The sequence below is a fragment of the Condylostylus longicornis genome, unplaced genomic scaffold (assembly GCF_029603195.1).
Source record: "Condylostylus longicornis isolate FDR11 unplaced genomic scaffold, ASM2960319v2 ptg000004l, whole genome shotgun sequence".
NCBI lineage: Eukaryota > Metazoa > Arthropoda > Insecta > Diptera > Dolichopodidae > Condylostylus > Condylostylus longicornis.
The window spans coordinates 1,907,144-1,924,146 of record NW_026577973.1 but is presented as its reverse complement, the minus strand read 5'-3'; the positions used below and the strand labels follow the sequence as shown (position 1 = coordinate 1,924,146).

General features: G+C 25.8%; 1 protein-coding gene across 1 annotated transcript; it reads left to right on the top strand.

Moving 5' to 3' along the window:
* The first annotated feature begins 14,705 nt into the window (after positions 1-14,705).
* On the top strand, positions 14,706-16,500 carry LOC129609900 (uncharacterized). The gene has a single exon (XM_055522148.1). It carries the CDS (start codon positions 14,768-14,770, stop codon positions 15,854-15,856), a length of 1,089 nt encoding a protein of 362 aa, XP_055378123.1. The 5' UTR covers positions 14,706-14,767; the 3' UTR covers positions 15,857-16,500.
* Positions 16,501-17,003: the final 503 nt, after the last annotated feature.

The following is a 17,003-nucleotide window of genomic DNA, read 5'->3' as shown; positions in this document are numbered from 1 at the left end:
AATGAATATACTTATATACTCGTATATGTAGATTCAAGATTCAACCAAAAATTACAAAATTAAATTTTTAAATGAACCAGTATTGAATTCGAATAATTTCTGATATTATAGTTCATATCAGTACACAATGCGGTGGTGGTCATGTTATGATATCATCATGATATAATGCAGTTTTCATTTCACATCTAAATGGAATAAAATGAACTCACGCAAAATGTAAAACAAAAATTAAAAATAAATAAATATTGGAAATTTCTTTCTTGTGCTTTCCTTTTTATATCCCGCATTTCTATCTCTTACTGCCGATGTACATATGTATGTATATTTATTGAATTATGGTTAATCGTCAATAAGTAAGTAAGTATGTATGTAAATCTTTAATAAAACTTCCCCCTTAAACATATTGCGATGTATCAGAACTCATAGATCGAATTTTGATATCTGGATGGTACAATTTATATAAAAAATCTTCAGGAAAATATTAAAAGTGCATATTTAGGAAATTTCAAAAAATTGAAGCATTCTCAATTGTTATTGCGATTCTTATAATAATACTAATTTCTTCCGGATTAATAATACTAATTGTTTAACAATGAATCCATTATTATTCTATCTGAGTACCTATAAATTTTACCGTAAGTCTGAACTAAACTAAAGAAATTCTGCAAAATGATGTGAATTCCAGAAACACAACTTAAAAATATTGACACCCAAATACAAAGAACTTAAAAATTGTTTTAGTTTAAAAAATGCGAATTTTAATGTAATATAGAAAATCTTTGTTGAAAAAAAAATGGAAATGAGTTCTCAAAATTTATAAGAACTATCACAGAAACAACCAAGTCACGTGTCCATTCCTTAATATTTTATCAAATCAACAGAGTTTGCTACTACTTATAAGAATATAAGAACTGAAATAAATATTATTATTGTCGTAATTTTTTTTGACAAGCACAGTATTTACAATTTTATATTTACATCATATTTTAATTTAAATTTTCCTTTGAATATTAATTACATATGTATTAAGTTTACATACATACATAATGACCTTTGAAAGCTATATCAATATAGGGGAAACATAAACCAGATTCACCTTCCATACACTACTAGAATTTGCTTGAATTATTTACTTATTCAAAATCAGTCGACTAAAATAAACTTTTTGTGTTTTTTCTAAATTAAAATAAATATTTAATTTTTATTAAACCATGTATTTTTTTGAAAGGATGAACATCAGCTCTAATTTCAAATTTCAAAGCGTAACTAATTAGTGTTTTAAATAAAACTTTCAAATAGAATATTTTTGTCTTGTATAATAAAAAGTACATATTCTTTGTGTATTTTAGCCTGTTCGCGCTCAAAATTCAAAGGCAATGTCATTAAGATAATATGAAAAACTGTACGTATTAACAATTGAAAAGCAAGAACGCGGCTAGGAAAGTAAATACCATTTTCTCATATCTCTTTGACATATTAAAACAATCTTTCTTCCGCTTGTTTTAAAAGCATCTGTTCTAGGACTGCTTTTAAGCCAATTTAACTAAACTATTTTAATTAACTATTTTGAAAGTTGAAGCTAAAGCTTTAAATAATAAAATTTAAGTTCTCCATGAAAAACTTGTGAGTAAACTTTCACTTTTATAAAAGAAGATATTCGGAAGGAATATAATGTTGTACATAAATATTAGCATTGCAATTCTTGACCTCCTTGATATTATAGAAATACTGTGTATAAATTATATTCGGAAATTTATGATTAAACTGTGAAACCATTTCGCCTCTTGGATTTTTTACAGCACAATATAACTATAAAAAAGAATTTACTTAAATACTTGTGACTAATTGTCCTGTTAAAATTCAAGTGAAATAGTTATCCAAGTTATATTTTAATTGATCGTTAAAGTATTAATCTTTATTACGATATTAAAAATTGAGATAAAAATTTTAAGACCCAAATTGAAAAAAAAATCCCATAATTCGACCGATAATAATTGGGAATGAAATTTTTTTTAAAATAAGATATTTGATTCTTTATAAAGACTGGCATCTAAAATAGAAAAGAGTCCAAAATTGCAATAAATTAACTAATAGTCACAATTTATGCGAAGTTTATTTATGATACCCAAACATATTTAAAAATACATAGTGAAAATATTTTAAGTTTCTAGAATTAATCAAAACATTTTGCGAAATATTTTTATACATTATTAAAAAGTATTCACCAAAATTGTAATTGAAAATTCAGAAATCATTAACAACCGATATATGGGCATACACAATTTTCATAAAAACAATTTCCATACTATCTCATCTAATAAAAATAACAAAAAAAAATTCCATTCTTTAAGAAAAAAAAATCTTATAATTTTTATCAATGATTTTTTTAGTTATTATTTTTTCTACTTTATACACAGCCTTTTTATTGCCTACATGTAAGTTATTCTATTGCTTATTAAAGATTCCATGACCTCGTTAGATTGGTCACGATTATCTAAAAAGATTATTTTTCTATTCCTGTATAATTTTACACATACGAGTATGTGAACACATACTTATGCACTGTACAAATATGCTATAGAAATTATTACCATAGAAAACGATGATCTTATTTAGAGGGAAATTTCATGAGGAAGAAGAAGGGAATAGTATAAGAACGATACATTCTTAAAAAGAAATTTTTAAGTTGACATTTACTTAAATACATACTACATTGTTTGTTATAAATACATGTACACATATAGTATATGTAAAAGCATATATTCATAGTTATTTTATACATAATATTCTTAAATATATTCCATGGCAATATTTTTATACCCGTACGAACGTATGTTCGAAAGGTATACTAAATTTGCCTTACTGTTTGTAATGCAAAGAAATAATGCTCTAAATATAGACTCAGGAGTAACGTATATTTTTGATCAGCGTCGAATTCTGAGTTGATTTAGCTTTGTCTGTTCGTCCGTCCCAACGATAACTCAAAAACTAATTGAGCTAAGTTCACCAAATTTTCACAAATGAGTTGTTGTAGTGATTTCTAGAACATTGGATATGATCGCACTGGTTCGGGTAGCTGCCATACAACTTCAAAATTTATTTGATTATATCTTAGAAACTATAAAAGCAAATATATTAGTAGGGCTAATGTGTTTGATAAAAGTTTTTGAAATTTCTTAGCTCCTGCCACACAACTTCAAAAGCTATTTGGCTATATCTCAGAAACTATAAAAGTTGTGATATTGAAATTTCACACAAGCAAATATATTAGTAGGGCTAATGTGTTTGATAAAAGTCGTTGAAATTGCTTTGCGATAGCAGCCATATAACTTCAATAGTATTTTGGCCATATCTTAGAAAATATTAAAAAGACAGTACTGAAATTTTTTATTAATTTATATATGGCAACTTCAAGTACGGGTATCACAGAGTTGACACGGTCAACTCTATTTTTTCACGTTTTTTTTCTATTTTTGGATGAAAACAATCTTTAAAATGCGTTTCTACAATCGATAAACCCGGCATATCTTGAACTTGTTTCTATAACAATAACAAAAAAAAAAGTCAATATAAATTCAATTTAAATTCATTCGATTACTTAAAGAATATAAACATCGATTGTATCGATCTTATACAGTAAAGTGAGCGAGTCATCTTGGGTGTGCGTTATTTTAATTAGTTTTTCTTTATTTCACTTTTTTCTCTTTATTTTTATTTCATTTAAAAAATCTTGAATTTTTTTTTTGTTTGCTGAATAAAAGGGATTTCGAATAGCGGTCATTAAGGATAAGATTTATTTTTATTATATGGTTGTATTTATAAGAATTAAGTGAAATATTTTCTTTATATTCATTTTTAGAATGAAAATATTTGATTATTAAAGGTATTAAAGAAAATATTTTTTTTTTCTATTTTATATTTGATTAGGTGGCGTGTATGCAGCATTAAAAATTCCATTATGAATTTAAAATTTTAATTTTTAAAAAGATTGGTGAAGAATATTTTTATATATAGTATGTGGAAACATACTGAGCCCATTTTAAAAAAGTTTTCAACCGAAAATCGCTATTAATCTACATAAAATTTAGATAAATTTATGATTTTTGTTATAAAATATAAGACTATCAAAATGATGATCTCCGCTAAAAGCTAGTTGTATCTATACCTTAATAAAACTATAGAATTTCAGAGCATGAAAAGCATACAAATGTAAAGTAGGTATAATTTCAGAAATTAAAATTTTATTTTTGAAGAAGCTTCTATAATGATATTTAATCCTTTCATTTTTATATCAATTAATTGTTTTAATGGGTTAATTTAATATTAAAATCATAAAACTTTTATTTCTACTTCACCATATTTCTATATTTAAAATGCATAATTATGTGAAGATTACTTCAAATATAAAACTACTACATCTTCTGTTAATACTCAAAGCTAATCACGTTCCACATATGAAATTTAATTCTGTTCTAAGGAAATGGATCAAACCAAAATTTTATGGAAGAAACAATTAAAAAATAAAGGTTCAAATCACAAACTTAAAAAATTTAAAAACTTTTTCATACTTGCTGAACGTGAACTATTTTTGAATCTTTGTTCTTATTATACTGAATCTATACATCTACACACTTCATCATATTGAAACTGACATTACAGGAATCCTGTTTGGGAATAAAAGTAAATCTATTATATTAATTCCGAATAAACGTTCCGGATGAATGGTGGATGAACTTTTGTTGAGGAAGTTTGCTGAAGGTAAACTTAGGGACCACTTTTCTAAAACAATTCTTCAGTCATGAGCATTGACTGAAGAGATTGAAATGAAATATTGATGTTTCTTCAGAAAAACTTCTAAAATCTCTACAACTTTTGTTTCAACATATTTCAAAATCAGCTTGGAACGCATTTATCTCGTTATATTTGATATACTTGCGACTCGGTTAGTTTTATATGCGGACACCGTATTTGCAAGTTTATTTGCCAAAAAATCTGTTTTATTAAATGGGAAAGCAGAAGTAATCAAATTTTTATTTTTTACTGAAGCCGTAAATGGAGAATAAATTTATCTAGAACTTTTCAGAAAAAATAAAAACACAATATATGCGCTTAAATTTTTTTTCTAATATCAATGTGCCAAAAATAAACTAATTTATGAAAATATCTGATTTTAATTTTAAATTGACCCAGTTCTATTACAATATCGGACAGACCGAAAATGTTCGATTAACATGCAAATCCAAATTTATTACAAACGCGATAAAACAAAACTGTATGCGTACATTATGTGTATGCATATAAGGACAAAACATAAATATTCTAAAGGTCAATCGATTTTGATAGCACTCCTTAATCTGAATATTCTTTTAAAATATTAACTTTCACATATTTTCTTGTATATTTATTTTGTGTTTCCCATGTTTTCCACATTACTTATATAAATTTTTCATTAACATCATTTCACTTTTCATTAGTGGAAAATTTCCATTCTTATGTGTATAGTTGCCTCTTTATAACCCTTATTGTGAATGATATAGCATTTTTCAAGGTTAAAATCATTCCAACAAACATTTGCTTGTTTTTCATTTGAATTAGCGTTAGAATTAGAATTTAATTTAGCGAATCATATTACTCATTAGAAAATCATAAATATTAAATTTCATTTTTATTAATCTTAATTACTATATTTGCGTTGAAATGTTCGGTATCCTTGTTTTCGCATATTGTACGCTAGCTAGTGTTGCCTATTATGTTTCTTTTTCATTTTCATGGTACATATATGATATTTTTATTAATGATCAAATTCCTTTATAATTATAATGTGTTTGCATATACTATTTTGAATAAGAACTCATTAAAAATTTATTAATCAAAAATGAAAAATAAAACTAATTAAAATTTAATTGTTTAAAATGCGATTAAAACGTATACTTCAATTTTAATTGCTATTAATTAACATAAAATTTCGAATAATTTAAAAGTTTAATCTACATGTTTAATATATCCTATAACTGGACCATTAATTCGTAGGTATTACACAATAAAACTTATGGTTAACGACTTAGAAAATCTATCACAAAAAATAATTCTTCTAAGAAAAGAAGTAGGTCATAATTATGTCTGCATAAAAAGCCTTCAGAATAGTGCTTATTTCAAGCTGAACAATCGAGCAATCCAAATTAATCTAGTTATTAAATAATCCGATATTTTGCAATAAATTTAAAGAAATTTCTTTGACAAGCATTTCAATATAATTATTAACCCATGAGAATTCGGACATGACCTACAATAAATTTCAATTTATGTTGAGCTAAAAAAAAAATTTCATTACAAAATTAAAATTTTTCAGAAAAATTTTTTTATTCTCCTTTTTTTTGTTTGCTTATTAAGAATTTCTAAAGGATATTTATTCACATTGTTCACAATATAGGATTTATTTTCATATTAAACGTCATTTGACATGCCGATATTTGCCCTTGGGATTAAATTCTTTTCATGTTTTATTGTTCTTCATATTATGCACACAATTTTATGACTTATTTTAGTGGCACGTTTGAGAATGTGATGTAATTCTTAAATAGAAGTGCGTATTTCCATGAACATGAAGATTAATTTTTTTAGAAATAGCGATAGTTTTTTAACAGATAGACAGAAAAACACAACTAAAAAAATTTGGAAAAAAGGAAGTTTTGAAAATTATATGTTTTTGTATTACAAAAACGTGATAGCGTTTCATTTTACATAATTAAATAATTAAAGTGAAATGTCCTTGAAATGAAATTCAAATAATATATTTATATTTCTTTCTTACTTGCTTGGTGTTCTGTATTCTATACTCCGTTTTATATAGGTCAAGGATTCAATTTGTGTTTTCAACTTAATATAATAAAGAGAACACAGAATTACAAAAAAAGTAAGGAATTTCATTTTCTATTGTTGTATAAAAAATTTGATATAAATGGTAAAAAAAAGGATATTTTAAAAATATAATTTTTAAAATTTCAATTTCAGGAATTCAATTTAATTCAAGGCGGCGTTCATTGAAATTTATTGAAATCTACAATGAAATTAAAAGTTTTCAGTTAAAATTCTCTATGACTTTAAAATTATGATAGGGCAATATAGATACAAATTTTAATTGTTTAAGCACTTTGAATTGTGCCTATTACAGAACCTTTATTTCAAAACCTTGGTTTTTTGTGTCACATACGAACTCAATCAAATTATTTTTAAATCAAAAAAAAATATTGTGTGTTACTAATTTTTAATTTGCTTCACTGTAATGAGGTACACGGAACATAATTTAATGCTACTCATTCAGATATAAGAAAGTTTTGCATTGTGTTTCTAGTTGTGCCTTGTATTTTTAAAATATTTTTCAAAAATCATTTCGAAATTTTCTTTTATATCATTAATAATGGTATGACAAGATTTTTATTTTAGTATATTTAACTTAATAAATCAGTTTCTAGACTAAAATATCACCTTTAGATATTAAATTAAAAATTTTGTTTCTTTTGCGTTTAATCAACCCACTATCACTTGTCCACTAGTCGACATCATGATTATTTGACTTTTTCTTGTAATTTTGACATTTTTTTTTTCTTAGGTTATTTTTCTTGTATTTTTTGCGGTTCTTTTAAATCACATGTAAATGTTCTATTATTATGTTTTTCTTATTATTTTGAAAGATTTCTATTGAGACCGGACGTAAGCATAAATTTTGTTAATTTCCTATGTGTATAAAATTGTCAAAAATAAAAAATCAAAATATAATTTCATGTTGTTAGAAAAAAGAAAAATATTATGTATAAAGGCTGACCTCCAGAAAAAATATTGAAAATCAAATGGAAAAATAGAAGAGAAGAAAGAAAATAAAAAAAATTTAAAAGTAAACATTTCGTTTTCCAAAAAAAAGAAGAAAAAAACTGAATAGAAAAACTTTTAAGAAAATATCAAAATGCACTTTTTCTAATGTTTTCATAAATCTGATAGGAAATTTTTAAAAATTTTTCTTTTTGCTCTTTTTATATTTTGGTTCTTGATTTAGTTTTATAATTTGGCAGACGTACAAAGGCTAAAATTTTTCATATACACGTACATATAAAAATCGAATTTATGTCATGTATTTTTAGAATTCCAATTTTTTATATCATTATATTTTTTGCTTCAATATTGGATTTCTTCTTTAAATAAGTATAGGTTTTTCATCGTTATTGTAATTTTTTAAGAATGAAAAATGGTATTGGAATGTTCCTTTTGCAAGTGGGAAATGAATTCAATAATCCATTTAGGACAAGGAACTTTGCAACACACCTTAGTAACTAAATTCGCCATTTGTATGAATTCTTTTTTGTAGCCAGATACTAAAAGAAAATTTTTTTAAAGCAACCCTTAATCCAACAAATCTTCATATTGAAGAGGTTCCAAAACTTCTTTGAATTGAGCCACCTAGTAATTTTATTTCAAATCATTGCGACATCCATTCGACATTTATATATTACTTAAATAAAGACAAAAAAAATATTCAACTAAAAATTTTATATTTTTAGAACTCAGAAGCAATATTTGGATGGTTTGTTTTGAAAGTAATCTTAATCTATTTTAAATAATTTTTATCATCGTTTTGGTCTAAATTTAAAAGAAATTTGGTTGACCGGTTATTTGCTTTATAGTCTACATATATATTTTCTATGCAACTATTGACATTATTATTGCTTTGAAAGTAATGGAGTTTTGACATTGCAAATCTACTTGAGTTTAAATAAATTATGGAATTATCGAAGATTTTAAAAACATGTCATAATACAACGTGTATTTTTAATGTCTTTGAAAATATATTTTATAACATACTTAACTATTAAATTTTTTTAGGCACCTTTTTAAGGCTTTTGTGACATCTACATGTTGAGAAATAAGAATATATTCTAATTTCGTTAGAATCTTTCATGGTAACATGCAATTCAAGTAATTTTTCAAAAACAGCAATCCTATCATAAACTTGACCAACTTATAGTCTTGATGTAATATGTATGCGTCTTTTAATTTTATTTCTTCGGGTAACTTTACTAAACGATATAGATTTCGAATTATCTAAAATATTAGGATCTAGAATGGAATTTATTATCCATTAAAATGTTGATCGTAATTTATACAGAAAAAAAAGTGTATACATATATATACACATACATACATTGTTTTTTTTGTTCATTCTGAATTAAAATTTACATTTTTCTTTGTAATGTTTTGATATTCTCTGACGCTTTAAAGAAAATAAAATATTTTAAATTGAAAATTCTTTTAAAATGACCATGCTTTGACCTATATATGTACTTGTAAAAATATATAAATAAAATTTATTCATATTATTTTTTTCCGTTTCTTTTTATTCTCTTTTTAAGATCTGGATTGTGTTTTGCTGTTATACATTCAATAAAATCAGAAATATGGTATAAAAATTTCGGATAAAAATTAATAACATTTAATTGCATTTTAGTTTTAGTGAGATATTTCATTTTAAATAATTTAATAAATAAATTTATGATTTTTTGACAAAACTAGATTAAAATTAAATCTCTAAAAACTAAAATTCATTCTGGCAAAAATGAAATTTTTATAAACATTTGTTGATTTAATTTATTACTACAATTATTGTATATTTAAGGTTGATTTGAAAAATCCATTAATCCTACAAGATATTATGAGTTTTATTGACAAACATATTCATGGATTTATTACATAAAACATACAGAAACCAAATATTTTGTAAATTAACATTAAATTTTTAATTATATAAATAGCAAAATTAATAATTTAAATTTTAAGTGGGTACAGTTATTGTTTAAGTCTGAAAATGTTTTCGTTTACAAAATAAAAACGACAATTTTTATTAAATTCAGTTGTCACCCACAAATGCATAAACAATAGTAGTTCTAACATTCATTTTATATTTCATATATCCTTAATTATTTTAGATTTTTTTTTGTTTTAAACAGACATTAAATTTTAACCCACAATAAGAAAAATATTAGGGATTTGAAGTCAAAATTTGTGCACGTAATATTCATGCATATCCTTAACGTACATACATACATAATTATATTCGTATATATTAAATTTATATATATATGCTAAGTTTTTAGTAAATTATATTGAATTACAATAAAATAAATTACCCGCATCCTTTGTATTTTAAAAATAAAATGTTGGCATTTATTTTGAAAACCACTTTAATTTCATTTCAACTCACAATTTATATTTTATGACATACTTATTCTCTAATTGTGTCAAGGGGTCATAAATGTCAGGAGGTCTTTTACACTTTTGCTTTTTTTTTAAATCACTTAAAATTGAATTTCCTTTTGTCACTTCAAATCTTTTACTAAACGTGTAAGAATAAAATTTTTATTCTTCTTATAAATCTATGATCTTAAAATATGTTTAGAGATTCACTTCTACACAAAATTTTTATTTAACTGTCACTTACTGATTAATAACGTTAAAATTAAATTTTGTCATTGAATAAATCTTACGCACAATAAAAACAAAAAGGGATATATTTAAATTTAAAACAAATTAATAATTGTCTATGTTGTAGCATATCCTTAAATGTTTTTCTCAAAAACATTAAGTTTAAAATATAAAAACAAAATAATTAATTGCTTATAATTAGAGAGTATAGTCACAGAGTAGAAATTTTTGAAAAGAAACAAATTAAAAACAGAATTTTCGAATTCTTTAAATTAATGTTCAACATAAATGATCAAAAATAAAGATATTGGATCAAATGGTAAACCAAAATTTCAAATATTTAAACTGCAGGCATCAAAATAATAACAGTGGGGAGTCTTGAAAATGTGACAAACATTTTATGAAAAATTGATTATTCCCTTTTTAATGAATCAAATATTAAAAAATTATAGAAATATAAAGAGGTTTATCGCTTCTCCTTAAATTTATTTAATTTATATACTGCTGCCTTAACACATTATGGATAACAGTAATTGTTAAAATGATTTCCGGCATGTATATTACATACTTGTATGAAATTGATTTTTTTTAAAGATGAAACAATTTTATAAATCCTTACTTTCATAAATTACAGCTACCTACCTTTTGATTAACTTTGTTGATATTTTAGCAAATTTAGTCAAGATATTGCTGTAATCAAAACTAAGTTACAGAGCTGTATTGATGATAGGCGGCATATGATATTTTCCGGGTTATTAATTTTTACAAATATAAGGGAAACTAGCTTTTAGAGTAAAATATTTGCATAACAGTAGAGAGACACCAATTTGAAAGCTTGTTGTACATTTTCTAAGTCATTGATGAAAAATACTGGGAAAAAAATAGCATTTAGAGTACTTTATTTTTCTCAATAACGCCTAAACCAGATCAGGCAGCATGATACACCTAGATACGAGACAAACTGAATAAAATCCAAAAAGTTTACGCTATGAAAATACTGCATATACTAATTATTATGCTTATAAATTAGGTACTTGATTTTATGTGATTTCCCATATTTTGTGAGTGGCGTACATTAGTCTTTAATTAAGACAAACGTTATTTTCTAATTTTAACTTTACATACTAAGAAATAAATGATTAGTTAAAATTACGTACTTCCAAAGAGAATAGCAAACATTTCCAAAGTAATAACACAAAAAACATGAAATTATAATACCTATCATTATTTAACTTTCAGATATGCATTGTGGGTCTGCAAAATATTAGTTTGTTATAATGTAGGTATACATATTGTACATGTAGGTATTCCAACATCTTAATAAAAACACTATAGAATTCACTGACTTTACGCGATATTACATTGTTCATATTTATGAACATACATCTACCAACTTACTAAATTTGACAAATTCTCAACTTGTTTCAACTTGAATTACATTTTCGTTTTGTAGGTAAATGACAAAATTATTAGGAAAAGTGCTGAAGTCTTTTACTTTCATACATAAAAGATAAATTTTATCATTTACTTGTTTTCACACAAACAAGTAAACGTATATTTTATTTAATATTTATATTACTACTTACATATGTACATATATACGCAAAAGTATATATATACCTATTATATATACCTACTTACATATGTACATATATACCTATTTATATACGCAAAAGTATGTATGTATCTACCTAGTTTTAAATACTAAAATTCTAGATTATTTTAACTTAAAAAGCAATATGGGGAAGTGCCTACATATTTTATTAATTCAAATATAAAAAAATCTGATGTGGTCAGCACATAACCGACCGCAATGTGTATTGTCTAGTTAAGTGAAAGTGTTACAGAATATTATAAAAATGCCTGTTAATTACCTCTTTCCAATTTTTAGGACATTAGTAAGCTTATAGTTAACATACCTAGAAAAATGTAAATTTGGCTCTTAGTAGAGTTTCTCTTTGTGCTACCCGAATTCCCTGAAATGCTCGCCAGTTAGTTTCGGTAACAACCAGAACTCAAATATCAAATTTCAAGAAACTCCATCAATTCGTTCCGTAGATATGGTGAAAAATGTAAAATCGGCCTGCAGATCAGTTTTCGAGCCCTGATCGTTCCAAAAAATTTACATGTTCATTGTTTTAATACAAGGAATTCAAATATTAAATTTCAATGAAATCGGTTGATTATTTCTCTTTATATACACAAAAGTGTATAATTGGCCCGTAGTAAACGTCCAGTTGCCGATGCCTGATTTGTTCCAAAAGCTAGGAATTTTCACGGACGGTCAAACAAAGCTCATATATGAAATTTCAAGTAAATCGGTTGAATATTTTCTTCAAAATGGTGAAAAATGTAAAATCGGCCCGCAAATAAGTTTTCGAGTCCTGATCTTTCCAAAAAATTTATATGTTCATAGTTTTCATACGAGGAATTTATATATTAAATTTCAATGATTATTTCTCTTTATATACACAAAAATGTATATTTGGCCCGTAGTAAACGTCCAGTTGCTGACGCCTGATTTCTTCCAAAAGCTAGGAGGTTTCATCGCCGGTAGAGCAAAACTTATATATGAAATTTCAAGTAAATCGGTTGAATATGTTCTTCAATATGCTCAAAAATGTAAAACAGGCCCGCTAAAAAGTGCAGTTCCCGAGGCCTGATATATACCAAAAGTTGATCGATCCGTGCCATGGTGGAAATAAACTTACATATAAAATTTCATCAAAATCGGTTCAGCCGAACTTGAGATACACACGCGCACACACAGACCGACAGACGGACAGACCGACAGACCGACAGACCGACAGACCGACAGGTTGCTAAAAATAGTTTATTTACACTTCCCTACTATGGAGAAGTACGTTCCCACCGAAAACTCGATATGCAAAATTTGTTGCCATCACATAACCTACCTATTGTTTACACAATATGGTCGGTAAAAAGCAGTATTTGTCACTGTAAAACTATTTTAAATTATTCTATTGAATTAATTAAAAATTATTTGATTAATGAACTTTCCAATGAAAATTCTATGAAGCATACAGTCACACAAGAAACCATAACAAAAATGTATAATGACAAATACTTAATTTATAAAACGGCAGCAACAACGACTATAATATTGTAAAAGCAAAATACAACAAAATATTAAACATTAGCATTACTCATTCATTCACTCGCACTCTTTAATATATTTTAACGTATGTACATATAAATGAAGAAAGACTCATTAAAGCGACACATCGATTGGGAATCTTGTTAAATTTATTACTATACTTACAGTCACACTTCCATACATAAATATGAATTAAATATACATACATATACCTATGCACTAATGAATTGTGTTGAAAAACAAAACTACGTAGGTTAAATTCCGTAACAACAACATTTAGTTCAGTTCAGTTCAGTCATTTTTTAATAAAATTCATATTTTTCGTTGGTTTTTTTTTTCATTTTTTAACTATTATTAAAGTTACAGTCATCATTTTTATGGATGGTTTTACAATTACAACAAAAAAAACTACAATACCATGAATCATAATCGTAACTATCATATCATAATTTTTTGTTTTCTACCTTGGTCATTTAGTAATTCATTCATTCGTAACTGAAACTCGCTCAGGTTTAAAATTGACAAGGAAAAAGTTCATAAAAATTTTATTTTATAACAGCATTTATTTATTCATAGACAAAAGGTCAAAAATTACTCAAATTTCAACTTTAAAAAACTTTTTTACTTTAAGTTGAATTAATTTTTTTTTTTTGTTTCTTGAAATGCTTTTTGAGTAACTTGAAATATTTTTATTCTAGTTGTGATTAGAGAAGCATTTAAACGTTTTGTAAGTCTGGTGATATTCCTCAAAGAGGAAAGAAGTGCCTTTGTTTTATAAATCATAAAACTGATAAGAAATAAAAAAAAAAAAAAAAAAGAAAAGAAAGCAAAATCAAAACGTAAAATCATATATTATACTTTTATACCTGCATAGTTTATAGTCTTTTATACCTAACATAGTTTGCCGTTATTTTGAATTGTGTTTGATTTATTTTTATATTTCAATTAAATTCTTTGTTATTATATTAAATTATATTATTGATTTGAAAGTTATTTAAAAAAAAAAAAAAAACTCTAAAGTACATAATGTCGGGCGATAGCCCTCCACCTGTTGGTGGTGTGGCACATATTAGTAAATTAATGGACCCATATATAAGACTTGATGAATCAAAAAAATTGGTAAATTTTACACCAGGCGAAAAATTTTTAACAATCAAGAGAAATGATGAAAATAAAAATATGTCGTCGGTGTCGCCTTTTTTACTTAAAAAAGTAATACAGAATATTGCTGGTGATGTACTTAGCTGTACAAAGATAAGAGACGGTACTGTTCTAGTAAAAACTAAAAATGTCGTACAAGCAGGTAAGCTAATAAAACTAGTGAAATTAAGTCCTGAAGTAAATGTACTAGTGGAGGAACATAAAACCTTAAATGAAGTAAAAGGTGTTTTCTATAGTCCCGATCTTCAATATGTATCAGACGAGGAATTCCTAAATGAAATGAAGGATCAGAAAATAATTGAAATTAAAAGATTTAAAAGGAAAACTGATAATGCTTTTATTGAAACAGGACTTTATTGTGTTAAATTTTCGGTAACGAAGCTGCCAAATGAAATATTTATTGGTTATCAAAGATATAGTGTCAGGCCTTTTATACCTCTACCGCTTAGGTGTATGAAATGTTTAAACTTCAACCACTTAACTGAAAATTGTAAAAAAGAAAAAATGTGCTCGAATTGTGGTGAACTGTACCATTTGATAGATAATGAAAAATGTGCTAAACCTGAAAAATGTGTAAATTGTAAGGATTCTCACAATGCATTTTACAAGAAATGCCCTCGATTCCTGAAAGAAAAGGAAATCAAAACTATTAAAATAAAAGAGAACGTAGACATGAAGGAAGCAATCAGGAGATATAATATGCGTTTTCCATTCGTAAGACCACTTTCTGAAATACTTAATAATCAAAAGCAGGTATGTCGATGTAAATGTTCGTGTAACAACAAAATAACAGATGAAGATAAAATCTCTGACAAATCGAAAATTGTTTTTGGGGATGACATGAAAAAAAATGAACATGAAAATAAAATAGAAAACAAGCCAATTATTCAGCCAATTATTCAGCCAATTAACCCAAGTGCGAATATTACCAAATCTATAACATTAGAAAATGGCAATATAATTTTACCAAAAAATCTTTCAAAAAAACAAAAACGAGAAATTAAAAAACAAATAAGTAAGAACAAAAAACCAAAAACTGATGAGAAAGATGACTCGAGCACCACTAGCAGCATTGGGGATCTTGACATGGTAGATAATTTTGAATAAATGTCTGTTTTATATAATATAATACAGTGGAATGCCGATGGCCTTTATAGTCATTACGAAGATTTTGAATTACTGATTAAGAAATACAACCCTTTTGCAATAGGTATACAAGAAACAAAATTTAACAAAAACCATGTGCCTAACAAAAAGAATTATGAAGTTTATTACAAAAATGTACTATCAAATACGGTTGCCCATGGAGGAGTAGCCATATATGTACACACTTTATATAAATCCGAAGAAATAGTTATAAATTCTAACATCCAAGTAGTAGCAGTCAAAATATTTTTTCCAATAAAGTTCATTTTATGCAACATCTACTTAGAAAATAATGTTAATATAAATAAAGCAGATTTAGTTAATATTTTTCAACACTTCGATTGTCCCTTCTTGTTGGTTGGAGACTTCAACTGCCATAATTATTTATGGGGTTCACAAAAAATTGACAGGAGAGGAAAAATGATAGAAGAGATTATAGATGACCTTGACCTTATACTAATGAATAATGGAAATCCAACTTTTTTTAGCTTCTCTCACAAAACTCATAGCTGTATTGACTTATCTATTTGTACACCTATAATTCAAAATTATTTCAACTGGACTATAGAAGAAAACCTTTTTAATAGTGACCACTATCCGATTGTTATTTCTGCAGTTTTATTAAACTCTACTTCGTCTCAAAGAAGAAAATGGTTGATTAAAAAGGCAAACTGGAAGGAATATCAGGAAAAATTAAAACTTAATTATCCAGATTCTGAATTAAATGAATCTACAATCAATAGTTATGTGTCACATCTAACCAAAAATATAATAGAAACGGCTGAAATCAATATTCCAACAAACAGTAATAAGGAAATGAAACGTTGTGTTCCTTGGTGGAATGCCAAAATAAAATATGCAATCAAAAAAAGAGAAAAACTTTTTAGAAAATACAAGAAAACTATGAATTTCACTGATTATAAAAATTTTATTAAAATAAAATATGAAACAAGAAGGCTTATTAAATTCCATAAAAAAGAAAGTTGGCAAAATTTCGTTATGTCCATTAATAGTAATACCACAACAAGTGAAGTTTTTCAAAAAATTAGATCAATAAACGGAAAGAACAATACGAATGATATTACGACACTCATACAGGATGATAAAA